The sequence below is a fragment of the Palaemon carinicauda genome, chromosome 31 (genome assembly GCF_036898095.1).
Source record: "Palaemon carinicauda isolate YSFRI2023 chromosome 31, ASM3689809v2, whole genome shotgun sequence".
Classification (NCBI taxonomy): domain Eukaryota; kingdom Metazoa; phylum Arthropoda; class Malacostraca; order Decapoda; family Palaemonidae; genus Palaemon; species Palaemon carinicauda.
In genome coordinates, this window is record NC_090755.1 from 19,697,983 (window position 1) to 19,722,042 (window position 24,060).

General features: G+C 46.1%; 1 protein-coding gene across 2 annotated transcripts in view; it reads left to right on the plus strand.

Moving 5' to 3' along the window:
• The first annotated feature begins 6,763 nt into the window (after positions 1–6,763).
• Positions 6,764–24,060, plus strand: part of Srp54k (signal recognition particle 54k) — an 81,776-nt gene continuing 64,479 nt past the window's right edge. For both annotated transcript variants that reach the window (XM_068355005.1, XM_068355006.1), the window contains exon 1: positions 6,764–7,047. In XM_068355005.1, coding sequence (XP_068211106.1) covers positions 6,793–7,047 — 255 coding nt within the window. In that variant the 5' untranslated portion in view covers positions 6,764–6,792. The remainder of the gene's footprint in view (positions 7,048–24,060) is intronic.

A 24,060-nucleotide genomic window follows, 5' to 3' on the forward strand; every position in this document is an offset into this window, starting at 1 on the left:
TCGCAGCAGCTATCCCATCTAGCAGTAGAGATTCTGAGATGGGCCGAAATCCACTTGGTACCACTATCGGCACGCTTCATTCCAGGCAAAAGGAATGTGCTCGCCGACAATCTGAGCAGAGCGTCTCGGATAGTGAGTACCGAGTGGTCTTTGGATCATCTAGTAGCCAACAAAGTCCTGACTTTGTGGGGTTCTCCGACTGTGGATCTGTTCGCAACAGCCCTGAACTTCAAGCTCCCGCTGTACTGCTCCCCAGTCCCAGACCCCAAGGCTCTCTGGCAAGATGCTTTCCAACAACGGTAGGACAACATCGACGTTTACGCCTTTCCCCCGTTCTGTCTGATGAGGAGGGTGCTCAACAAGACCAGAACATCGGTCAATCTTTTAATGACTCTCATAGCTCCGCTATGGCATCACGCGGAATGGTTTCCGGCCCTTCTGCAACTCCTAACGCAGCTACCGAGAGAACTCCCTCCACGGCACAATCTGCTCAAACAACCACATGCCAATAACTTCACTACGACTTCATGCCTGGAGACTATCCAGCATCTCCTCTCTGAGAGAGGATTTTCGTAGCAAGTTGCTGTCAGGATGTCTGCGAAAGTCATCCGCAGCAGTCTACCAGGCAAAGTGGAAAGTCTTCTGTGGTTGGTGTCGTGGAAGGGGTATCTCTCCACTCGATGACACTATTCCAACAATAACGGAGTTCCTCGTGTATTTGCGGGAAGAAATGCGCCTTTCAGTCTCGGCAGTGAAAGGCTATCGCTCAGCCTTAAGTCTAGCTTTCAGGCTGAAAGGAATGGACATTTCTTCATCGCTGGAACTTTCTCTACTCATACGTAGTTATGAACTTACCTGCCCTCAGTCGGAAGTGAGACCTCCTCCATGGAACGTGGTTCGAGTTCTCAGGTCTCTTAAGAGACCTCCCTATGAACCATTACGCCAGGCATCAGATCGCCACCTAACCTGGAAGACGGTGTTCTTGCTAGCTTTGGCCTCGGCCAAGCGTGTTAGCGAACTTCATGGACTCTCATATGACATCGCCCATTCAAGGGGATGGGGGGAGGTAACGTTCAGCTTCGTCCCTGAGTTTATTGCTAAGACTCAGAATCCGGGAGTTGCGGATCCTCAGTTCGACTCCTTCCGGATTTCTAGTCTCCGTTCTGTAACAGATGACCCAGACCATCTCTTACTATGCCCAGTAAGGAGTTTGAGGCTATACTTTAAAAGAACAGCTGCAGTCCGTCCTCATGTGCCAGCATTATTCGTCAGCATAGGGAGGAATAAGAGGAGGGTCACCAAAAACACCATCTCTGCATGGATTCGCAGGGTAATTCATCTGGCCTTGAATCCAGATCCTCCTCCGTCACGTCGCCCTAGAGCACATGATGTCAGGGGCATACCTACGTTCCTGGCCTTCAAAAGAAATTTCTTTGTGAAGCAGGTCCTTCAAGCGGGGGTGTGGAAGCGTCAGACAAGGTTCACAGCCCACTACCTGCAAGACGTGACCCACAGGAGGCTGGATACGTTCTCTATCGGCCCTGTGGTGGCTGCACAACAGCTGGTTTAAAACCTCAAGCTCCTTATTGGACAAGTAGCAGAAGGTTGAGGGCATTGTTACCCGGTTTTAGTCTGCATGAATGAAAAGGTTTGACTGGCCCTTATTCTTTTCTTCATCATCCCCTCTCTTGGGGAAAGCAGCATCCTGGGTTCTCTGCATAGCTGACCTCAAACCACTGCAGGTAAACCATGCTCCCTTGTGTTCGTAGTATTAAGTTAATACTGTTATGTCCCCATACCCTGACGAGGTGGTATTGGGAAAGTCCTAGTCTACAAGTTTCCATCTAAAGAACTTCAGAACAACTTCCTAGGACGAGTCACACTTCTTCATACCTTCACACACACCTTGCGTAGGCTGCAGTCCTTCCGTAGCAAGGTTCTAGCGAGGTGCAGGGACTCCTTATTTCTTGGGTGCTGACACACTCAAATAACTAGTCCCTGGGCAAAGCCAAAAGCCAGTACTGGCTGCGACATCCACCCTTCCTAATGGGTGAGTCACCCCTATCAAATAGCGTGGTTTGTATTCCAGTTACGGAACAAATGACAAATTCGTAGATATTTTGTATTTTTCCTAACTATACAAACCTCAGCTATTTAACCAAACTTGCCTGCCAGCCCTATCCCCCTTGAAGTCCTACCTCCAAGCAAAGTGAGTTCAAGCACAGGTGTGTGTGAGGGGGGGGGGGGTAGCAAGCTACCCTCCCCTACCCCTGCTAACTAGCGGTGTGGGTAGTAAACCCTCGTTAACTTTTAATGGCTCGTCATTTCAGCTACGCAGAAAGTAATACCCCTATTAAATAGCTAAGGTTTGTATAGTTAGGAAAAATACAAATTATCTACGAATTTGTCATTTATGGGTGTGAAATATACTCCTCGGCCACCCCAAGTTGATTAAAGATATTAGATTCTATACATCATGCTGGTATTAGATTGTCCACAGGAACGTCTAGAACTTCACCTATCCCAAGTCTCCTTGTTGATTGTGAAGAATTACCTTTAGACCTTTACCGAATGTCTTGTATTGTTTGGTATTGGTTTAGATTGCAAAGACTCCCTAATTTTTTAGCCTTTTAGACTGCAAGCATTGTAAGGCACTCAATAAACTTTGAGTTGCACCCAAAATCTCTTCAACCTTATGGCTTTCGGGTGAAACAATTATTAAACAGTCCTGATAGAATTAGAAGTAAGGTGCTTCCATTTAAGATATCACCAACCCTGCCGTGGAAATTACCAGAGATATCTTTTTGTAAATATTTTATTGGTGTTGTAAAGAACATGGCTGTCTTAGAAGCTAGGTCTCTCTTTATGGAACATGTCGAAGAAAATAGGGAATCGACTTATACATACCAATGGCTCCAAATCTGATGCTGGCTTTGGATTTGGAGTATATAGTAGTTCTTTTAACTGTAGAGGTGCACTTCCTCCAATATCTTCCACATTTACTGCCAAACTATATGGCCTACTAACCTCTATTGAGATAATGGCATTAAAAGAGGACGACAATTTTACCATTTTTAGTGATGCAAGAAGTGTCCTTCAAGTTTTAGAAGTTTTTAATTCCGATAACCTTTTAGTTTTAAATATTCTAGAGTGGCTTTTAATTATTGGTCTGAAAGGTATAACAGCTCCATTTTGCTGGGTTCCAGCACACGTAGGTGTGTCTGGAAATGAAGAGGCAGATTCACTGGCAAAGAGTGCTGCAGCCAAATTGTTACCAAGGAAGTATCCCATTCTCTGTAATGATTTTTTATCAGCAATAAAGAATGTTATTTATGATAATTGGCAACAGAATTGGGGTTGTTTAACTGAAAATAAGATGAGAGAAATTGCGAATGTTATATCCCTTTGGAGGTATAACATGAGGCCTTGAAAATGGGAGACTATTCTTTGTCATCTCTGCATTAGTCTCACTCGGATGACACATGAGTTTATGCTGGCTGGCCAACACCAACCATATTGTGATGACTGTTTGATACCCTTGCCAGTGAGTCATTTGTTGACTGAATGTCCCACTTATAGTACGGAAAGAAATAGTTATCTGTTTGAGGCTCGAGGTGAGGATGGCAGGTTCATTCTTGCCAAGATCCTTGGACATGATCTGTCGTACAATGCTAGTGGCATTTTTAAATTCATTTCAGAAGCAGGTCATCTGAATGCTATTTAACTCTTATAGCATGTTTACTTTTCTGATTTTAATTGAATACTGTATTCTTTTATATATAATAAACGATATGGGCGTCAATGACATTCGTTGTCAGTATGCCAGAGAACTTCAAATTACTCATTCATTCATTTAGGCAGGAAGAGCTGACTGGGTCTCTTCGGCCACCTATCATCCCTGGCCTTTCTAGTATTCAATTAGTAACCAATGTTAGCCTCAGGATATAAGATCCTCCCAGTGGCGCCTCAAGTCCCAGTGGAATCAGGCTTCCTATTTCTCAGACACCCTAGTTCATCTAGGGTCAGAGGTGCGGACAAACCTCAGGTGGTGGGTGGCAGACGAGAACTTCCACGAAGCGGTTGACCTTCTTATCCCTCCCTTGGAACTGGTGCTCTTTTCTTATGCATCAAAAGAAGGGCGGGGTGCCCACATACTGCACCACACCATTTCTGGCCTTTGGTCTGAATAAGAAAAGGTACCAGCACATAAATCTCTTAGAGATTAGGGCAGCCATTCTTGCCCTTCAGTTCCACAAGTTCCTGGCAGGGCACTCCATGGTCTTGATGAGTGACAGCACCACAGTAGTAGCCTACTTAAACAAACAAGGAGGTACCTTTTAGCACCCCCTGTGCCATCTAGAAGTAGAGATACTCAGATGGGCAGAAGACAACTCAGCGTCTCATATCTGCTCGCTTCATTCCAGGCAAGAGGAATGTGCTTGCAGACAGTCTGAGCAGAGCGACTCAGATAGTGGGCTCTGAGTGGTCTTTGAATCATCTAGTAGCCAACAAAGCTCAGCTATGGCATCATGCAGAGTGGTTCCCTGACCTTCTGCAGCTCCCGACTCAGTTTCCAAGGGAATTTCCTCCACAACACGATCTACTCAACCACATGCCAACATCTTCCACAAAGCCGTAGCTTTGCTTCGATGTCATGCCTGGAGACTCTCCAGCATCTCCTCACTCTCAGAGGCTTTTCGCAACGAGTTGCAGAAAAGATGTCTAGACACCTCTGACACTCTTCAGCGTCAATCTACCAGGCTAAGTGGTCTGTTTTCTGTGGTTGGTGTCGTGGAAAGGGTGTCACTTCCCTCGATGCCTCTATTCTAACTATAGCGGAGTTCCATGTATACCTTCTGGAAGAAATGCTCTTCACGGTTTCGGCGTCAAAGTTTACCGCTCAACCTTGACTCTCACCTTCAAACTGAAGGGATTAGATATTTTCTCCTCGGAACTTTCACTTCTCATACGAAGTTATGAGATTACCTGTCGCCAGTGGGAAGTTAGACCTCCTCCTTGGAACGTGGTTCGAGTCCTACAGCCTCTGAAGGGAGCTCCCAACGAACCATTACGCCATGCAACAGATCGCCACCTTACTCTGAAGACGGTGTTCCTACTCGGTGTGACCTCAGCCAAGAGAGTCGGTGAACTGCATGGTCTATTGTAGGTAATTCTCAGCTTCGTCCCTGAGTTTATTGCTAAAACTCAAAATCGTGGATCCTAGATTCGGGCCCTTCAGGATCGAGGGTCTTCTTTTTGTAACCGAAGACCCTGGCCAACTGATGCAGTACTTTGCCCAGTGAGGAGTTTGAAGTGTTATTTAAAAAGAACAGCAGCAGCTCGCCCCTGTGTGTTGTCACTCTTTGTCAGCGCGGGGAAGGTCAAGAGGAGGTAAAAAGAGAACATCTCGTTAAGGATTCGCAAGGTCATTGACCTCACACTTAATCCTGACCCTCCTCCACCACCATGACCCAGAGCTCATGATGTCAGGGGCAGTGCAACGTCCCTGGCTTTCAAAAAGAACTACTCTGTGACGCAGGTACTGCATGACGACCTTCACCGCCCGCTACCTGCAAGACTTAACCCACAGGAGCATAGAAACCTTTTCCATTGGTCCTTTGGTGGCTACACAACAAGTGGTCTAAACACCTCAAGCTACTTGATAGACAAGTAGCAGGAGGTTGAGGGCTGAGGTTACCTGGACTAATCTGGGGTGAATGAGTTAGAATGACTAGCTTCTTTCTTTCCTTCACCTTCCCCTCCCTTGGGGAATCAGCTCCTTGGTACTCAGCACAGCTGACCTCACCTCTCTGCTGGGAAGATCCATTTCCCTTGTGTAACCTAGTATAGAGGTAATACTTGTTGCATTCCAAATACCTCTAGCAACGGGAGATTGTGTAAGGTCCAAAATCTTATTACTAGACCAAGTCACATTGTTAGTGTCACAAACACTCAGCTTGCACAGGCCATTATAGTGAGGTGCAGGGTTCCTACCACTAACGATCTATATCGTAGAAAAAGAACCCCCTGGTCAAATGCCAAGAGCCAGTTGGCATGGACTTCTAAGAGGTAAATCATCCCCAAAAATAACGAGGGTTTGTACAGAGTGACGGAACAAATGACAAATTTGGAAGTACAGTAATTTGTATTTTTCCTAACCATACAAACCTGGAGCTATATATACAAATTGGCCCGCCAACCCCATCCCTTAAGAAAGTCCTTCATGCAAGCAAATTGGGTGCTCAGCCCATGTGTGCGAGTGAGCGGGGTAGCCGGCTAACCCCCCCTCTCCCGCTAACTAGCTGTTGGGGTAGTTATCCCTCGCTATAAACTTATGGCTCGTCTTTCAGCTACGCTGAAAATAACATCCTACATAAATTGCTCCGGGGTTGTATCGTTAGGGAAAATACAAATTAATTGTAAATTTGTCATTTTTAAAGAATTTATGATAGAATTTTTTTTTTTATAATAGACTTGAGGAGTTTAAAATACATGATCATTTCAGAAAATTACTAGTTATTCAAACGCCCCAGAATATTTTGCCTGCTCTAATTTTCCATATACATGTACAGTAGAGTATATTTTATTGGGTATATAAGGTGTAAATTATTGAAGGTTTAAGACTATAATCATGAAGCAATGGTTACAAATCCAAAAATGGATATTCATTTAAAGTCTTTTAGGTAAGTGGAGCTGTACATTTTGGAGTTAACTTGGATGATATTGTGGGAAAATTTAGGACTTATATTTTCATCTCTTTTCAGGTGTACATTGGTTTAATAATCATTCAAGATGGTGTTAGCTGATTTAGGTCGAAAAATCACTTCGGCCTTGAAATCTCTCAACAATGCTACAATTATCAATGAAGATGTACTAAATGATCTCCTGAAGGAGATCTGTGCTGCATTGTTAGAATCGGACGTAAACATTATGCTAGTGAAGACTCTCAGGGAAAATGTCAAGAAAGCAATCGATTTCAACGAGATGGCTGGTGGTTTGAATAAGAGAAGGATGATCCAGATGACTGTCTTCAAGGAACTTGTCAAGGTCAGTTTGAAGATTGGTTTTTATATCTGATTTTTATCACATTGTACTGCCCATTGTAATGTCTGAAGAACACATTTATATTGGTAGTACAGCACTGTATTAGTAATGATAATATGAATAATTGTCTACTGCAGCAGTTTTCTGGTTCATTAAAGGACTCCCATACTTTTAGTTAATCAAAAACATAATTAATGACATAATCTTTTAAATTGCAACTTATCATTCTGTGCTTTTAACATTGTGAATTACTGTACTAGAAGTTACAAAGAACATTAAATGACAATGTGAATTACTAGTTACAAAGTACAATAAATGATATTGTGAATTACTGCCAGTTACAAAGTACAATAAATGACATTGTGAATTACTGCCAGTTACAAAGTACATAAAATGACATTGTGAATTACTCACATTTACAAAGTACAATAAATGACAATGTGAATTACTAGTTACAAAGTACAATAAATGACATTGTGAATTACTGCCAGTTACAAAGTACATAAAATGACATGGTGAATTACAAGCAGTTGCAAAGTACATCAAATAGCATTGTGAATTACCAGCAGTTACAAAGTACATTAAATGGTATTGTAAATTACTAGCAGTTACAAAGTACATTAAATGACATTGTGAATTACTAGCAGTTACAAAGTACATAAAATGACATTGTGAATTACAAGCAGATACTAAGTGCGTTAAATGGCATTGTGAATTACAAGCAGATACTAAGTACCTTAAATGGCATTGTGAATTACTAGCAGTTATGAAGTACATTAAATGACATTGTGAATTACAAGCAGTTGCAAAGTACATCAAATGGCAGTGTGAATTACCAGCAGTTACAAAGTACATTAAATGGTATTGTAAATTACCTGCAGTTACAAAGTACATAAAATGACATTGTGAATTACCTGCAGTTACAAAGTACATAAAATGACATTGTAAATTACTGTACTAGCATTTACACGTACATCATTAAATATTATTGAAGAATAGTTAAGAAGTAATATACAGTAAATTTCAAATATTTTAGTGATTTATCTATACTGTATTCTTGAATTATTACTTTGTTCCGTAACTGGAATACAAACCTAGCTATTTATAGGGTTATTACTCGCTGAAAGGACAACCCATTAGAATTTAGCGAGGGTCAATTACCCATCTTGCTAGTTAGCGGGGGGTATGGGGGTTAGCTAACTACCCCCTTCACTAACACAATTGTGACTGTGCTTCACTTTGCTTTTGGCTCGGATGGAGAACGGTTGTTACCGCTCTTCCTCCTCGCAGATTTGGACTGCCATTAATCTTTATGCTTTTTCTTTTCAGTGTTTGTATGTGTGTTCACTTCTTCTTGCAGCCATGCGTACCTACCTTGGCCCTGAGGGCTGCACCTGCGGTACCTTTATGTCTGCCAAAGAAACGGATCCTCACAGCCTGTGCTCGGTCTACAGGGGTCAATGGTGTGATGAGTTAAACAAGTGTAATGAGTGTTGGGAGTGGTCTGCCTCCCAGGGGGAAAGGTTTGGGCAACGGCATAAGAAGAAGTCTAAGCAGGACTCTTCTCCTTCAAAGGTTACTTCTAAGCAGAAGAAACCCAAGGCTGCTGCTCCCGCTTCCCGACTTTCCTTCGAAGCTCCTGTTCATTTGGCCTCCTCCGGGGGACCGTCGAGCAGTAGCGCAAGCCTCGTACCTCTTGGACAACCTCGGTCCTAGAGAGATGATGTCGTTTCCTCTAGCCTCTCCCCCTGGGTGTCCATATCACTTTCACCCTTGTTTCAGGTTTGACTGTCCTTGGGGTTACTGGGTCCACCCTCCAAGGAGGCCCTGCTGCAGCTGCTACACTCGGGTGCTTGTTTTCAGTGTTCGTTGACTTCGGAGGTGGATCCTTTGTCCCTCATCGACGTAGTGTAGGAGGACTCGTCTGTGGCCCCGTAGGCTGAAGTTCCTACCTGTTCTGCTTCTTCCGCCGTTGCTGAAAACTGCGTTTCCCCCCTCACTGACCATCCTTCGAGGGGGAGCAAAGTCCCAGGCATGTCTCTCCTGCGAGTGTTTCTTCCTCTCGAGGGAGTTCACTCATAGAGACTCCTCTTCGGAGGACTACTGTTGCTACTGCTGATGATCAGCTCGCTGATCCACCGGCCCCCATGGGACGTCATCGTGGTTGTAGACCCCCTTGTGCTTGCCCTTCTCTTTGCCTTAGAGGTACTTCTTCACCATCGGTGAAGAGATGCCTCTTTGGCTCGTCAGCTTCGTCCATGCAGCCCTCCTCGGGGGAGGAGCCTTCTCATCCGACACCTCCTGGTTCCCAACCTTCCCTTGCCTTCAGACTTTCTCCTGCCGACTCTGCTGTTCATCATCAAACTTCGGTTCAGGACTCCCCACCGAAGGATTGGTCGCGATCCCCTTCAGAGGATGTTCGTCCGGAAGAACACATCCTGATGCCTGACCATTGTCCAGCTGTTCGTCAGCCTTCGTCTCCCCGACCACCTGCTCTTCAGTCTCCTGGTTCCCGACATCCTACCGCTTGTCAATCGCCTGCTCGTCACAATGACCTTGATCATCGTTCGCCTTCCAACGCGTCGCTCTCCGTGTCGGGCCTCTACACTTCAGCACTGTTTCCCAAAGCAACGCATTGCATCGGAACGGCGTTTGCCCGTTAGCATTCCTGCTGTCCACCGTCCAACCTCTTGTAAAACGCCTACAGAGGTTGCTAAAGTAAGCTCTTATCACCGTTCTTCTAAGCGTCGGCGTTCACTGTGTCGCCATTCATCTAAGTGTCGGCGTTCACCGTGTCACCATTCACCTAAGCGTCGGCGTTCGCCACGCCAGCGCTCGCCCGCACATCAGCAATTGGTGCTGCACCAATGCCCTCCAACACGTCGATCGTCGCATCAGCATTTGCCTACATGTCAGCCCTTACTAGCTCGTCAACGCCTGTCAGCTCGTCAACAATCGCTAGCTCATCAGCGTTCTCCTACTTGCTGATACTCTCCACGGCGTCGGCCTCCTCCATCAAGGCAACGCTCACTGACGCATAGATGCTCGCCAATGTGCAAGCATTCACTGATGCTTCAGCAACCCAAGACAAGAGACAGCAGCCACCATCTTCCATAGACTTCCAAGAAGTCGCAGAAGGCCTCCAGGACACAGGTAGGTGATCACAGAGTGGAGCAGTAGTGGAAAGGTAGGTCATCGCCCTCCAGATCATCAGTCCTCTCTCCGAGGAAGGGCAGATTTCCTCTTTACAGGTCACTGTCAACCCATTCCCTTCCCCGCAAACGCATAACAGCGCAACCCCGGGGGGAAGGAAGGAAAGGGCATTCCAGGGGAATTCAAGATCCCGAAACTATTGGCCCCAAGGCGGACCCATGTAGATCTTCAATACCGAACAAGACTCCTCAAAGGGAACCTTCAGCTTCCTTCCCTTCAGGGGACCTGTTAGACAGCGCCAGCATCAGCAGACAGCCCTGATTTGGAGCTATCGTCTGGGCAGTTGTGCAGGCTTTTGGAACTGCTGTTTCTGCCCAGACCTCAGAAGCCTCTGAGAACCTCCAGCGATCTTCGGTTCCAGCAGACTCTCGGCAAGATACCATGGCTGTCTACCCCCAGAAGAGGTAAAGAGAGAGTTCCTGAGATCAATACTTCGTCAAGGGTATAGCTGACATCAGTTTGGCCGTCGAGGACAAGATCGAACTTTTCCATTTTCCCTTTCCCCCGATCTCTTGGCTCTTTGCCACCACTGCCATGGGAGTCACGTGAGTAGCCTGTTCCTTTCTCCCTTTACCACATTTAGAAGAGGACTTGTCTCGTGACAGTAGTGTCATGTCTCAAGAGGTTTCCAGGAAGTCCAGACCATCCAGGCCTTCCATGCTGGAAACATATCTTCTTTCTTGTAAGGAGTCTAAGGACTCCAAGATGATGCTTAAGTTCTCATCGAAAGACGAGGCCTAAATCCTCTTTGAAAACCTCCAGACCCGCAGATGGGGTCAGGACAGTTAGCCACCCTAGAGAAAACTGCGACCCACCCTGAGACGAGTTCCTGGCGGTGAATGATTGAGACTTGCCAGCCCCGCTTCAGGAGGAGTCAGTGACTTTGATGAGGACCCTCAGTGTTTTATCCGACCCAGAGATAGCTCATCAGGAGGTCAAAGACACGGTCTTATCCCGTGTCTTCAGCACTCAAAAGCCCACTAAGTCTAGTGCAGCTTTGCCCTGGTCTCAGGGGCTGAAGAGTGCCTGACGTAAGATCGCTGCCCAGCTCTCAGAGTTCTCCTTCTCCCTTCGTTCAGGTTCATCCGGCAAGCTCCTTCCACCTCCTCATGTTCAGCAAAGGAGGTATTATGAGGTCTTGGACGAGCCTCGAGCAGCTCTTCCTCTTGATCTTTCTCTGGAAGAACTGACAAAGGGGGTGTCTCTAGAGAGACTCTCTGGCCACCAAGTTGCAAGTCGCGCTCTCGACGGCAGAGATCCTTAACTAGGAAAAGGTCACGAAGTATGCCATGCATGCTACTTCGCGGCTGGATTTATGGTTAGGATCCTTTGGAATCCTAGTTTGGACTGAGGACTTTTCCAAGGAAAGTACCAGGAAGGCGATGGAAACCTTCTTCCTCTCGGGTACCCGGATGATCGAGTTCCTGGCCTACCAAGTTCCTGGCCTACCAAGTTCCTGGCCTACCAAGTTCCTGGCTTACCAAGTGACGAACGCGAGATTCCATCACCAAATACCTAATGCAGAGATCGTAAGGCTCAGGAACTCCTCTCTAGAGGGTTCCTCTTTGTTCAATCCTATGGACGTCAAACAGGCTGCAGAGAGGTGGAGGAAGTCCCATCAGGACTCTCTCCTCCATAGGGCCTTGACATCCTGGCCCTGCAGACCACCAGCTCCTACGCAGCCCAACCAACCCAAAGCCTTGACAAGCAAATCAGCAGCAAAGAAAAAGGTGTCGAAGAAGCCCTTTCCATCCAAGGACAAGAAAGGCTCCAAGTCCTCCTGGGGAGGAAAACATCCTAGAGTGAGCAGCCTTGGCCACAAACGATAGGATAGGTGTTCACCCTGCCCGACCACCAGTAGGGGGATGCTTGCAAAGCTGCTGGGACAGGTGGAAGCAGCTCGGGGCCGATCCCTGGACAGTCTCCGGGATTTGTTCAGGGTATCGCTTCCCGTTCATGTCATCTCTTCCTCTCCTGATCAAGGATCCAGTGACAATAGACTCCTTTGTGATGGGATCAGCAAAGGGGTTAGCACTTCGGGCAGAAGTCCAGACCATTTTAGAGAAGGGCACTCACCAGGAGGTCCTCGATGACTCCCCATGCCTCTTCAGTCAACTCTTTCTTGTGAAAAAGGTGTCTGGAGGCCGGAGACCAGTCATCGACCTCTTGGCTCTGAACAAGTTTGTCAAACAGACTTCATTCAGCATGAAGACAGCAGATACGGTCAGACAAAGGGTAAGACCACAGGACTTCATGTGTACACTGGACCTAAAGGACGCATACTTCCAGACCCCAATCCATCCGTCTTCAAGGAAGTATCTAAGATTCATCCTAGACAGCAGGAAATACCAGTTCAGGGTACTGTGCTTTGGTCTTTCCACAGCATCCCCAGTCTTCACCAGTGTGTTCTCCCTTATATCATCGTGGGCTCGCAGGATCTGCATCTGTCTCCTCGGTTATCTGGATGAATGGCTGATCCCAACAGACTCACTGGCAACCCTTCTTCAGCACGGAGACAAACTTCTGAGGCTTTGCCAAGATCTGGGATCCTTGGTAAACCTCGAGAAGTCATCCCTGCTTCCCACTCAGAGACTGGTATACAGTAATGCCTTACAACACAAAATTAATTCGTTCTGGAGTGGCTTTCGTAAAGTGAATTTTTCATGTCATGAGTCACATTTCACATGCAAATTACCTAATTTGTTCCAAACCCTACAAAACACCATATTAAATTTCATTATAAAGCTACAGTATAACCACAATAAAATACTAGGTACAGCCAAATACATTTGAACCATTCAATATACCTAAACTAAATGTTAATACTGTACTCTGTGACGCAGGTTCTACAAGCAGGTCTTCTGAAAGATATTTAACTTTTAAAATGACATCTTTGCTGTTATGGTTTGAATTGAATATATTTTAGATTTTTTTTATTCACAATAAACGATATCGACGTCAATGACCTTGGATGTCAGGATGCCAGAAAACCTCAAATCAGTATGACAGCTGGTGGGAGGATACCTGAAGTGCAGGTGACAGAGATAGGAGTTCTTCAGTGTTGAAGCTTGGACAGTTTCAGTCCTCCATCTGGGATACTGCGTCCTGTAAATGTTCTCTTCCCCTCTTATGATACAACATCCAGTGATGTAGTGTTCCTTTCACGAAGGATTTCATCTTCAGGCAGTAGCTTAGACCTTGTTGGAGAAGGGTGCTTTTCAAAAGATCCTCAACAGATCCCCAGGCTTCTAAAGTCTACTCTTTCTTGTAGAGAAGACATATTGCAGCTGGAAACTGGTCATCGATATCTCAAGTCTGAACGAGTTTGTTCTGCAAACTCCTGTCAAGGTGGAGACGTCGGAAATGGTCAGACAGTCTATCAGACTAAAAAACTGCATGATCACACAGGATCTCGAATACGCTTACTTCCAGATCCCATTCCATCCTGAGTCAAGGGAGTACCTATGTTTCATCCTTCACAAAAGATTAGACCAGTTTTGGGTGCTGCACAATAAAATTGTTTTCTAAGAGGGAAAGTTACACTAGTATATACAGCATTACTGTTATTAAATTTATCAATTTTTATGCCAAAAAAAAAGGACATTTTATAAAAGAAATATGAAAAATATGAAATTTATATATCCTCAGACAACTGCAATATAAAGAAGAGTCCACGATATAGATTTACATGTAATATATTTATGAATCCACAATGTGCAGAGGGAGCGACAGTTGAATTGCAATGTTGCAAGGAACTAAAGTATTTATAATTATTACTACATTTTATGGTAAATACTAATTGGTTTAATATTATTTCATTAAATAACCAAAGTGAAAATTAAGACTAACTGCACTTCACCAATTTATATGCACAGAAGGTCCTCAACTTACAAACTTAATTGGTTCCAAGATGTTTGAAAGTCGAATTTTTAAATATTTAACTTAGCCGGTGAATATATAATAGCTGAGCCTCCGGCGGCTCGACAGAAAAACACACAAAAACTCGCGAGCGATCGCTATGAAGGTTGCGGGTGTGCCCACTAGCGCCAACTATCGGCCAGATACCGCATATACATGTAAACAGACCCAATTTTTCTCTGTCGGTCTGATCGACAAGACGTACCATTACTCGCTGTTAACCTGGAGTTTTTCAACAGTCTTGGTGAAGTACTTCCTTTTGGTTTGAGCTTTCGCAGTGCAGGTGTTTTATCTTCAACTTAAATCTTGAACTCGTTTTTGGATAGATTTAATTGTTGATGACTTTGGATTGTTTTTTGGACTTTCTTTGACTTTTAAATGGCCGACCCTTCCCTTAGTACGGAAGTGTGTTTTAGGCTTTTAGCAATTATCTTATCACGTTATAAATTGTTGTTGTTAATTATAGATTTTCCTCTATATATTTTATATCTCAACCGCCTTTATTAGGCCTCTTCGATTAGCTTTCCATTTATAATAAACATCAAGATAAATTTTAATGATTTGTTTATATGCGACCTTACCTATTCCTCTCCTAATCCGAGAGTAGGCAGTCCTAACTTGGAAACCGAAGTTAAACAACGTTGAGCCCTTTCAATCGTAAATAACTTTTACAGAGCAAATGATTTAAAACTTATTAAATGAATATTTTTTAGTAGATATTTTATGAAAGATTTTCTTTGAATAGTCTTCGTACTGTTTCAAAGATGAACTAACGTTTAGTTTATTTATGCTACGCAGTTTGCGCTCTATCGTTACGATAGAGAGAGAGAGAATCACGGTTTCACTTTGCAGAAAGAATAAATCGATTCTGACGTTTTGTTCATTCTTCTTTCAAACTTAAATGTTTTAAATACTATTTTAAAGGAACTTGTTAATTGAAAAACCTTTCAGTTTTTTCCTTTGGTCAAATAACCTGTTTATTGACGAAAGGTAAGTGGGCTTTTCTCTTCGGTGCGAAATCAAGAGAGAGAGAGAGAGAGAGAGAGAGAGAGAGAGAGAGAGAGAGAGGAAGAGAGAACGTTCCGATCTTTATTCTCGTCCCAAGCGAGTAACGTTGTTCTCGAGTCAGTTTTTTTACTCTCGTCCCTAGTCTCTGTACGGGGAGAAAGGATAAAACGTTTTTAGTTTTTATTCTCGTCCCAAGGCACTGTACGGTGAGAGATTGAAAACGTAGTTTTGAATGAACTAGTGTTTAGTCTCCTTCCCAGCCACTGATCTTTTTATCTTAATATGTTTACTGTTTTTTGCTTGTATTAATGTGCTTACATTATACGACTTATTTCGCAATTATAACCTTTTGATGAGGGTAGAATTGCGTGCTTCAGGTAGAAATCAGTTTTATTCATGCCTAATGTGAATTGTTGAAAAATTCGATTTCAGTGAAGTAAGTGCAAAACAGAAAATCGTAGTGATATAGTGATAATTGCGCAAAGTGTTATCAGTGTTGCGACCGAGGGTTCGTCTGTTCGTGCCTGTCGTTCGCCTAGTCCGAGACCTCTTGCAAGCTCCCAAGCCCAGGGGAGAAGTAATGTCGTACGACTTATGGGTTCGAGAGGCCTTGATCAACGAACAGACGTTCCCTCTATGGTTTCAGGCGTGTCTCACCAAGACCGCCCCTACCATAAGACGAGCGAGACGATTTTCTCCTCGTCATCCGAAGGCTTTTCGCGTAAGAAACCGTGGAGCAAGGTTTCGAGGCCCTTTAAGCGAAAGTCAGTCCTTTCAGGACAGGTCCAGCGTCCTGGTTGTAGCCATTGGGACAGCTCTGACCCTATGCAGTCATCGGAAGACTGCTCGCCGCCTAAACAAAAGCGTAACACAGGCTCCGAGAGTCTTATTGTAGGCAAGGTTTTGCAGTCACAGACGTTACCCTCGTCTCTTACCGCAACCATTCCCGTTGATCCTAAATGGGTTGTACGGCAAGACATGCAGAATAAGCTTGCCTCTCTTATGGAGGACTATTCTGTTGAGCAGGTTCACGATGATCCTCGCCGCTTAGCTGATCGAGATCCTGGCCGTCAGCCGCCCAAACGAGCCTTTGCTCGTCCTGTTGACATTGACGTTACAAAGTCACGTCAATCGTGTTTTGTAGAGCCTCACTCGATGCAGTCCCGTGTTGACTCTCAGCCGCTTGTGGACGTTCAGCCGCTGCCGCTTGCTCTTGTTGACGTTCAGGACGTTCACCAACCAGCATAGTTGACTTGTTTTGACGTTGAGCATCAAGCACCGCAGTCAAGAGTTGTTTTGACTGCTCAGTCTAAGCAGTCAAGGCAGTCTCGAGTTGACGTCGAGCGTCCTCCCGCACCTGTTGTTGTTGCTGGTCAGTCCTTTAAGCAGTTACATGACATAGCGTCCTTGACTGCTACTGTTGCTCCTTTGCGTGTGGACTCTGCTTGTCAAGCATTGCCACCACGGCAGGTCTCTCCCTTGCTTGAGACTCGGCAATTGTCGGACAAGGTTCCTTCAGATGAGGAAGTTGCTGATCCCCCTCCTACTGATATTCCCTTGAGGACTCTGTCAGACGGAGAGGAGCCTAAAGCTGCTCAGCCCTCTATGGACTTTAAATAAATCATGCTGATTTTTAAGGATCTTTGTCCGGATCTTTTTGTAACTGCTGCTCCTCGTTCGCCTAAACGTCAGAGTTTACACTAGGCCTAGCTACTTCGAAGCCGTTGTTTTCTAAGCTAGTGCTCTCTCGCTCTTCTAAGAGAGCTTTACGTTTGCTAGGCGACTGGTTAATCACCAGGAGGAGTTTGGGGGAGACAGCCTTTGCTTTCCCTACTTTTAAGCTGGCTTATAGAGCGAGAGTCTGATATGACACGGGAGAAGTTCTCGACTTGGGAGTTCCTGCCTCTGCCCAGATAGACTTCTCAAACCTCATAGACTCTCCCTGGCGCCTGGCCATGAGACGCTCCAAGATTTTATGGTCGACTTCAGAGCTAGACCATCTCCTGTTAGGAGTTTTTTTCGAGCGTTTGAAGTTTTGCTGTACAATTATGTCATGCATAAACAAGGCTATCAGGGATGGCTCCAATAATCTGACAGCCACGTTCTCTGCAGGAACAAGTCCCTCTGGGATGGCTCCAATGATCTGGCAGCCATGTTCACTGCAGGAGTACGTAAGAGGCAAGTGCGCTCAATGTGTTCATTGTCAAGACAAACTTCACGATGAAGTCTACCAGGCTGTCTTGACAGCATTAATGGAAGGCGACTGGATGGTCTCTCTCGACCTTCAGGAGGCATACTTCCACATTCCTATACACCCGGATTCCCAACCGTTTCTGAGGTTTGTTTACAGGAATGTGGGGTACCAGTTTCGAGCCCTGTGCTTTGGCCTCAGTCCTGCTCCTCTCGTGTTTACGAGGCTCATGAGAAATGTGGCAAAATCCCTCCATCTTTCGGGAATCCGAGCCTCCCTGTACTTGGACGACTGGCTTCTCAGAGCATTGTCCAGTCTTCGCTGTCTGCAGGATCTACATTGGACGTTGAGTCTGGCCAGGGAGTTGGGACTTTTGGTCAACCTAAAAGTCCCAACTGATCCCATCCCAGATTATTCTTTATTTGGGGATGGAGATTCGCAGTCCAGTTTTTTTTTTCGGGCTTTTCCGTCTGCCACCCGAATAGAACAAGCCCTGCTCGAAGTCCAACTAATGCTGAAAAGAGAACGTTTGTTCAGTCAGGAGTTGGAACAGTCTCGTAGGGACTCTCTCATCCCTGGAGCAGTTTGTCTCGCTAGGGAGACTACACCTTCTGCCTCTCCAGTTCCATCTAGCCTCTCACTGGAACTAGGACAAGACGTTAGAGACGGTATCATTCCCAGTCTCCGAACCAGTAAAGGCATGCCTGAAATGGTGGGACAGCAATATCAGTCTGAGAGAGGGACTATCCCTAGCAGTCAAGAACCCAAACCACGTGTTGTTCTCAGACGCGTCGGATTTGGGTTGGGGTGCGACCCTGGACGGTCGGGAATGCTCGGGTCTGTGGACCTCAAGTCAGAGGAGCATGCACATCAACGGCAAGGAGCTATTAGCAGTCCACTTGGCCCTGATGAAATTCGAAAGCTTTCTTCAAAACTAAGTGGTAGAGGTCAACTCAGACAACAACACAGCTTTGGCGTACATCTCCAAGCAAGGAGGCACACACTCCTTCACGCTGCTCGAGATCGCAAGGGACCTTCTCATATGGTCAAGAAATCGAGGCATCTCCCTGTTGACGAGATTCATCCAGGGGGACTTGAACGTCTTGGCAGACTGTCTCAGTCGGAGGGGTCAGGTGATACCCACGGAATGGACCCTCCACAAGGACGTGGGCAAGAGTCTTTGGGCTACTTGGGGTCAACCCACCATAGACCTCTTTGCCTCCTCGTTGACCAAAAGGTTACCAATCTATTGCTCTCCAGTCCTAGATACAGAAGCAATCCACATTGACGCGTTTCTACTGGATTGGTCTCTTCTGGACTTATATGCATTCCCACCATTCAAGATAGTCAACAAGGTACTGCAGAAGTTCGCCTCTCACGAAGGGACAGGGTTGACGTTGGTTGCTACCCTCTGGCCCGCGAGAGAGTGGTTCACCGAGGTACTTCAATGGCTGGTAGACATTCCAAGAAGTCTTCCTCTAAGGGTAGATCTCTTACGTCAGCCCCACGTAAAGAATGTTCATCAAAGCCTCCCCGCGCTTCGTCTGACTGCCTTCAGACTATCGAGAGACTCTCAAGAGCTCGAGGCTTTTCGAAGGAGGCAGCCAGTGCGATTGCGAGAACTAGGAGAGCTTCTACCTTCAGAGTATACCAGTCGAAGTGGGAAGTCTTTCGAGATTGGTGCAAGCCAGCATCTATGTCCTCTTCCAGTACCTCTGTAGCCCAATCGGAGATTTTCTTTTACATTTGAGAAATGTTCGCTCCCTCTCAGCTCCCACGATTTAGGGCTACAGGAGCATGTTGGCTTCGGTCTTTCGTCATAGAGGCTTAGATCTTTCCAACAATTAAGATCTCCAAGATCTCCTTAAGTCTTTCGAGACCTCTAAGGAACGTCGTTTGGCAACTCCTGGATGGAACTTAGACGTGGTCCTAAGGTTCCTCATGTCAGACAGGTTTGAGCCATTACATTCAGCCTCCCTGAAGGATCTCACCCTCAAGACGCTTTTCCTAGTGTGCTTGGCTTCGGCTAAAATGGTCAGTGAAATTCATGCCTTCAGTAAGAACATCGGCTTTTCTACAGAAAAAGCCACATGTTCACTTCAACTTGGTTTCCTGGCCAAAAATGAACTGCCTTCTCGTCCTTGGCCTAAGTCTTTTGATATACCTTGCCTGTCAGAGATCGTAAGCAACGAACTTGAAAGAGTGCTGTGTCCAGTTAGAACTCTTAAGTTCTACTTAGCTCGTACTAAGTCCTTACGAGGTGGATCTGAGGCATTATGGTGCTCAGTTAAGAAACCATCATTGCCTATGTCAAAGAATGCTTTGTCATATTTTATCAGACTTTTAATACGAGAGGTTCATTCTCACTTGAATGAAAAAGACCGATGCTTGCTTAAGGTTAAGACGCACTAAATAAGAGCTATAGCAACTTCCGTGGCCTTTAAGCAAAATAAATCTCTGCAAAGTATTATGGACGCGACCGTTTGGAGAAGCAAATCGGTATTCGCGTCATTTTACTTAAAAGATGTCCAGACTCTTTACGAGGACTGCTACACACTGGGTCCATTCGTTACAGCGAATTCAGTAGTGGGTAAGGGTTCTACCACTACATTCCCTTAATTCCAATATCCTTTTAATCTGCTCTTGAAATGTTTTTTAATTGGGTTGTACGGAAGGCTAAGAAGCCTTTCGCAGCCTTTTTTGATTTGGCGGGTGGTCAAATGTCATTTCTTGAGAGCGCCCAGATTAGGGGTTTGATGAGGTCCTGTTGTATGGGTTGCAGCCCTTAATACTTCAGCTCCTGGGAGTCTTTCAGCATCCTAAGAGGATCGCTGGGCTTCGTGAGGAAGACAGACTAATAAGGCAGAGTAATCGTCTAAGTCAACTTCCTTACCAGGTACCTTTATATATTTGGGTTTTGTTATGATATAACTGTCAAAAACTCTAAGCATATACGCTGTAAACTTAATTAACTCTGGTCTCTACCCACCACCATGGGTGTGAATCAGCTATTATATATTCACCGGCTAAGTTAAATATTTAAAAATATTTTAATTATAAAATAAATTTTTGAATATACTTACCCGGTGAATATATAATTTTCAATATTAAACTTAGCCGGTGATTATATAAGCTGCAGCTCTGCTGCCCGACAGAAAAACTCTACGTTCAAAATACGCCAGCGATCGCTATGCAGGTAGGGGGTGTACATCAACAGCGCCATCTGTCGAGCAGGTACTCAGTACTCCATGTAAACACAGAACCAATTTTCTCTCTGTCGTGCCACCGGCAAGACCTACTAAATTCGCTGTTGCTTACTGGATTGGTTTTCACAGATTTTGGTGAAGTACACATTTCTAGTTATTAGCTTTCGCTTTGCAGAGGTTATCTTCAATACATCCTTGCATTCTTTTATTGATTTTGGATTATTTGTTGACGACTTTGGATAGATTTTGAATTCCCCTTTGACTAATTCAAGATGGCTGACCCTTCTCAAGTCCCTAAATACAGAAAGTGTAGTGCTAGGGACTGTTCAAGGCGTCTTCCGAAGGCCTCTATCGATCCGCACACCGTTTGTTCCAATTGTCGGGATAAAACCTGTCAATTGGAAGATCGATGTGAGGAATGCGTTGGGCTTTCGGAATTCGATTTTCTCGAATTCCAAAAATATTCACGTAGGCTAGAGAGAGATAGAGTCAGGAGAAGTTCATCTCGCTCCGTTGATATTTCCTCTCCTCATGCCCCACAACCTATTCCTTCCCCTGTAGTGGTTGCTCCTGATCCCCCTTCTAGCACTCAACAACCTTCGATGGCAGATATGATGCGTGCCATCCAGGCTCTGGGTGAGAGAGTCGAGTCATTGGCGAGTGACCGTAACCAACTCATGGCAGACGTCAAGGAGTTGAAGTGTAAGAGTGCAGTGGGTAGTGACAAAGTGAGTGGTAGTGTTGTGGAAAGTGTTGTGGATAGTGTTGCGCTTGAGGGTTCGTCTGTTCGTGCCTGTCGTCCTCCTAGTCCGGGACCTCTTGCAAGCTCCCAAGCCCAGGGGAGAAGCAATGTCGTACGACCAAAGGGTTCGAGAGGCTTTAATCAGCGAACAGACGTTCCCTCCGTGGTTTCGGACGTATCTATCCAAGATCGTCCCACCCACAAGAAGACGAGAGAGCCCATTTATTCCTCGTCTGCGGAAGATGTTTCTCGAAAGAAACAATGGACCAAGGTCTCACGGCCTCTTAAACGCAAGTCGGTCCCTTCCGCGCAAGTCCAACGGCCCAGTTGTAGCCACTGGGTCAGTTCGGACTCGCTGCAGTCTTCCGATGACTGCACACCTCCTAAGAGAGGCAAAGCGGTACCGCATCAGGCAGTAACACCGTCTGTTGCCGCACCTGCTACTGTAGACCCTAAGTGGTCTTTGCTGCAGACCATGCAGACACAGTTGACGTCATTAATGCAGGACTTTCGTGCGGAGAAGGTTGACGCTGCACCAACCGCTAGCCTACAACCTCCCACGGTTGTGCGTCCAGTGGACGCTGAGGCTACCTTCTCCCGCACTCCAGCTGTGAGAGTCCCGCCACCACCTTCTCCCGCACTCCAGCTGTGAGAGTCCCGCCACCCATGCGTTCCAGTGTACCCTGCCAGCCGCATGTTGACGTTCAGCGACGCACGGAACCTTCCGTTGACGTTCGCGAGTTACAACAACAACCTAAGTTGTTTTGTTTTGACGCGGTGCGTCAACCTCCGCAACCCAGTGTGGTTACCGCTACTCGCCCACAGCAGACTAGACAGTCAGGAGTAGACGCTTTGCGCCCCCGCGCTGCTATGGTTGTTGCCAGCGCACAGACTGGGCAACAGTTCCATGACGTTGCGTCCGGTGCAGTCACGCATGCACCCGTGCTGCCGGACTCAGCTGACCAGCCAATTCCTACTCCTTTGCCGCTTCCTCCTCAGTATTCAGATGATGGACTCTCTGATGATGACGACGCTGCACACATTGACGACCCGCATACGGACATCGACGAACCCAAGACCACGCAACCCTCCTTGGACTTTAGGAAAGTTCTTGCACTGTTCAGGGAGATGTATCCTGATCAGTTTGTTTCTGCGGCCCCACGCTCTCCTCCATCTGAGTTCGCTTTAGGCACGCAGTCATCCGCACCTGCCTTTACGAAGCTCGTCCTCGCCCGCTCGTCTAAGAGAGCTTTAAGAGTGTTGGGAGAATGGATGCAGTCCAAAAAGCACCTTGGGAAGACAGCATTCTCGTTTCCCCCTGCGAAACTCTCTTCCAGATCGAGCGTCTGGTATGCCACGGGAGAAGTTCTCGGCTTGGGAGTTCCTGCCTCTGCCCAGGGCGACTTCTCAAGTCTAGTAGACTCTCCCCGCAGGCTAGCCATGAGACGCTCCAAGATTTGTTGGACTCCTTCAGACTTAGACCATCTGATGAAAGGAGTGTTCAGAGCCTTCGAGGTTTTTAACTTTTTGGATTGGTGTTTGGGAGCGTTGAGCAGGAAGACCTCCCCTTCTGACAAGGAAACTTCCATGCTCATTATGTCCTGCATGGACAAGGCCATACGGGACGGTTCCAGTGAGCTTGCGGCTTCGTTCGTTTCCGGGGTCCTCAAGAAACGGGAAAACCTTTGCTCCTTCTTGTCAGCTGGAGTAACACAATGTCAGAGATCGGAACTTATGTTTGCTCCTCTCTCAAAGTGCCTTTTCCCAGAGGAGTTGATAAAGGAGATTGCTGCCTCCTTGATTCAAAAAGACACGCATGACCTGGTTGCGTCATCTGCCCGCAAAGCCACCCCTTTGCCTACCGTGTCTAGACCCAGGATGGACACTCCAGCGTCCAGATTTATTCCGCCCTTTCGTGGCAGAGCCTCCAGCAGAGGAGGTGCTCGTGCCGAAGGGAGACGTGGGAATAAGAAGAAAGGTACCAAGTCCTTTAAGGGCAGAGTCTGACTGCCACCTTCTTCAGACAGCAGTGGGAGCCAGACTCAAGAACTTCTGGCAGTCCTGGGAGAAAAGGGGCGCAGATGCACAATCTGTGAAGTTGCTCAGAGAAGGGTACAAGATCCCATTTGTACGCAAACCCCCTCTAGCAACGTCTCCCATCGACCTCTCTCCCAGGTACAGAGAGGAGGACAAGAGACTAGCTTTGAAGCAAGAGGTGTCTCTCTTACTAGAAAAGGGAGCGGTAGTCAAAGTCCGGGACCATCAATCCCCGGGCTTCTACAACCGTCTCTTCTTAGTGGTAAAGAAGACAGGAGGGTGGAGACCGGTGCTAGACGTCAGTGCTCTGAATGTCTTTGTCACAAAGCAGACGTTCGCCATGGAGACGACAAAGTCTGTTCTAGCAGCGGTCAGGAAGGAAGACTGGATGGTCTCTTTAGACCTAAAGGACGCTTACTTTCACGTCCCCATCCACCCAGATTCCCAACCTTTTCTAAGGTTCGTTTACGGGAAGGTTGTCTACCAATTTCAAGCCCTGTGCTTTGGCCTAAGCACGGCGCCTCTTGTCTTTACGAAACTGATGAGGAATATTGCCAAATTCCAGCATTTAGCGGACATCAGAGCCTCCCTCTATTTTGACGACTGGCTTCTAAGAGCTTCTTCCAGTCGTCGCTGTCTGGAGAATCTAAAGTGGACTCTAGATCTGACCAAGGAATTGGGTCTCCTGGTCAATATGGAAA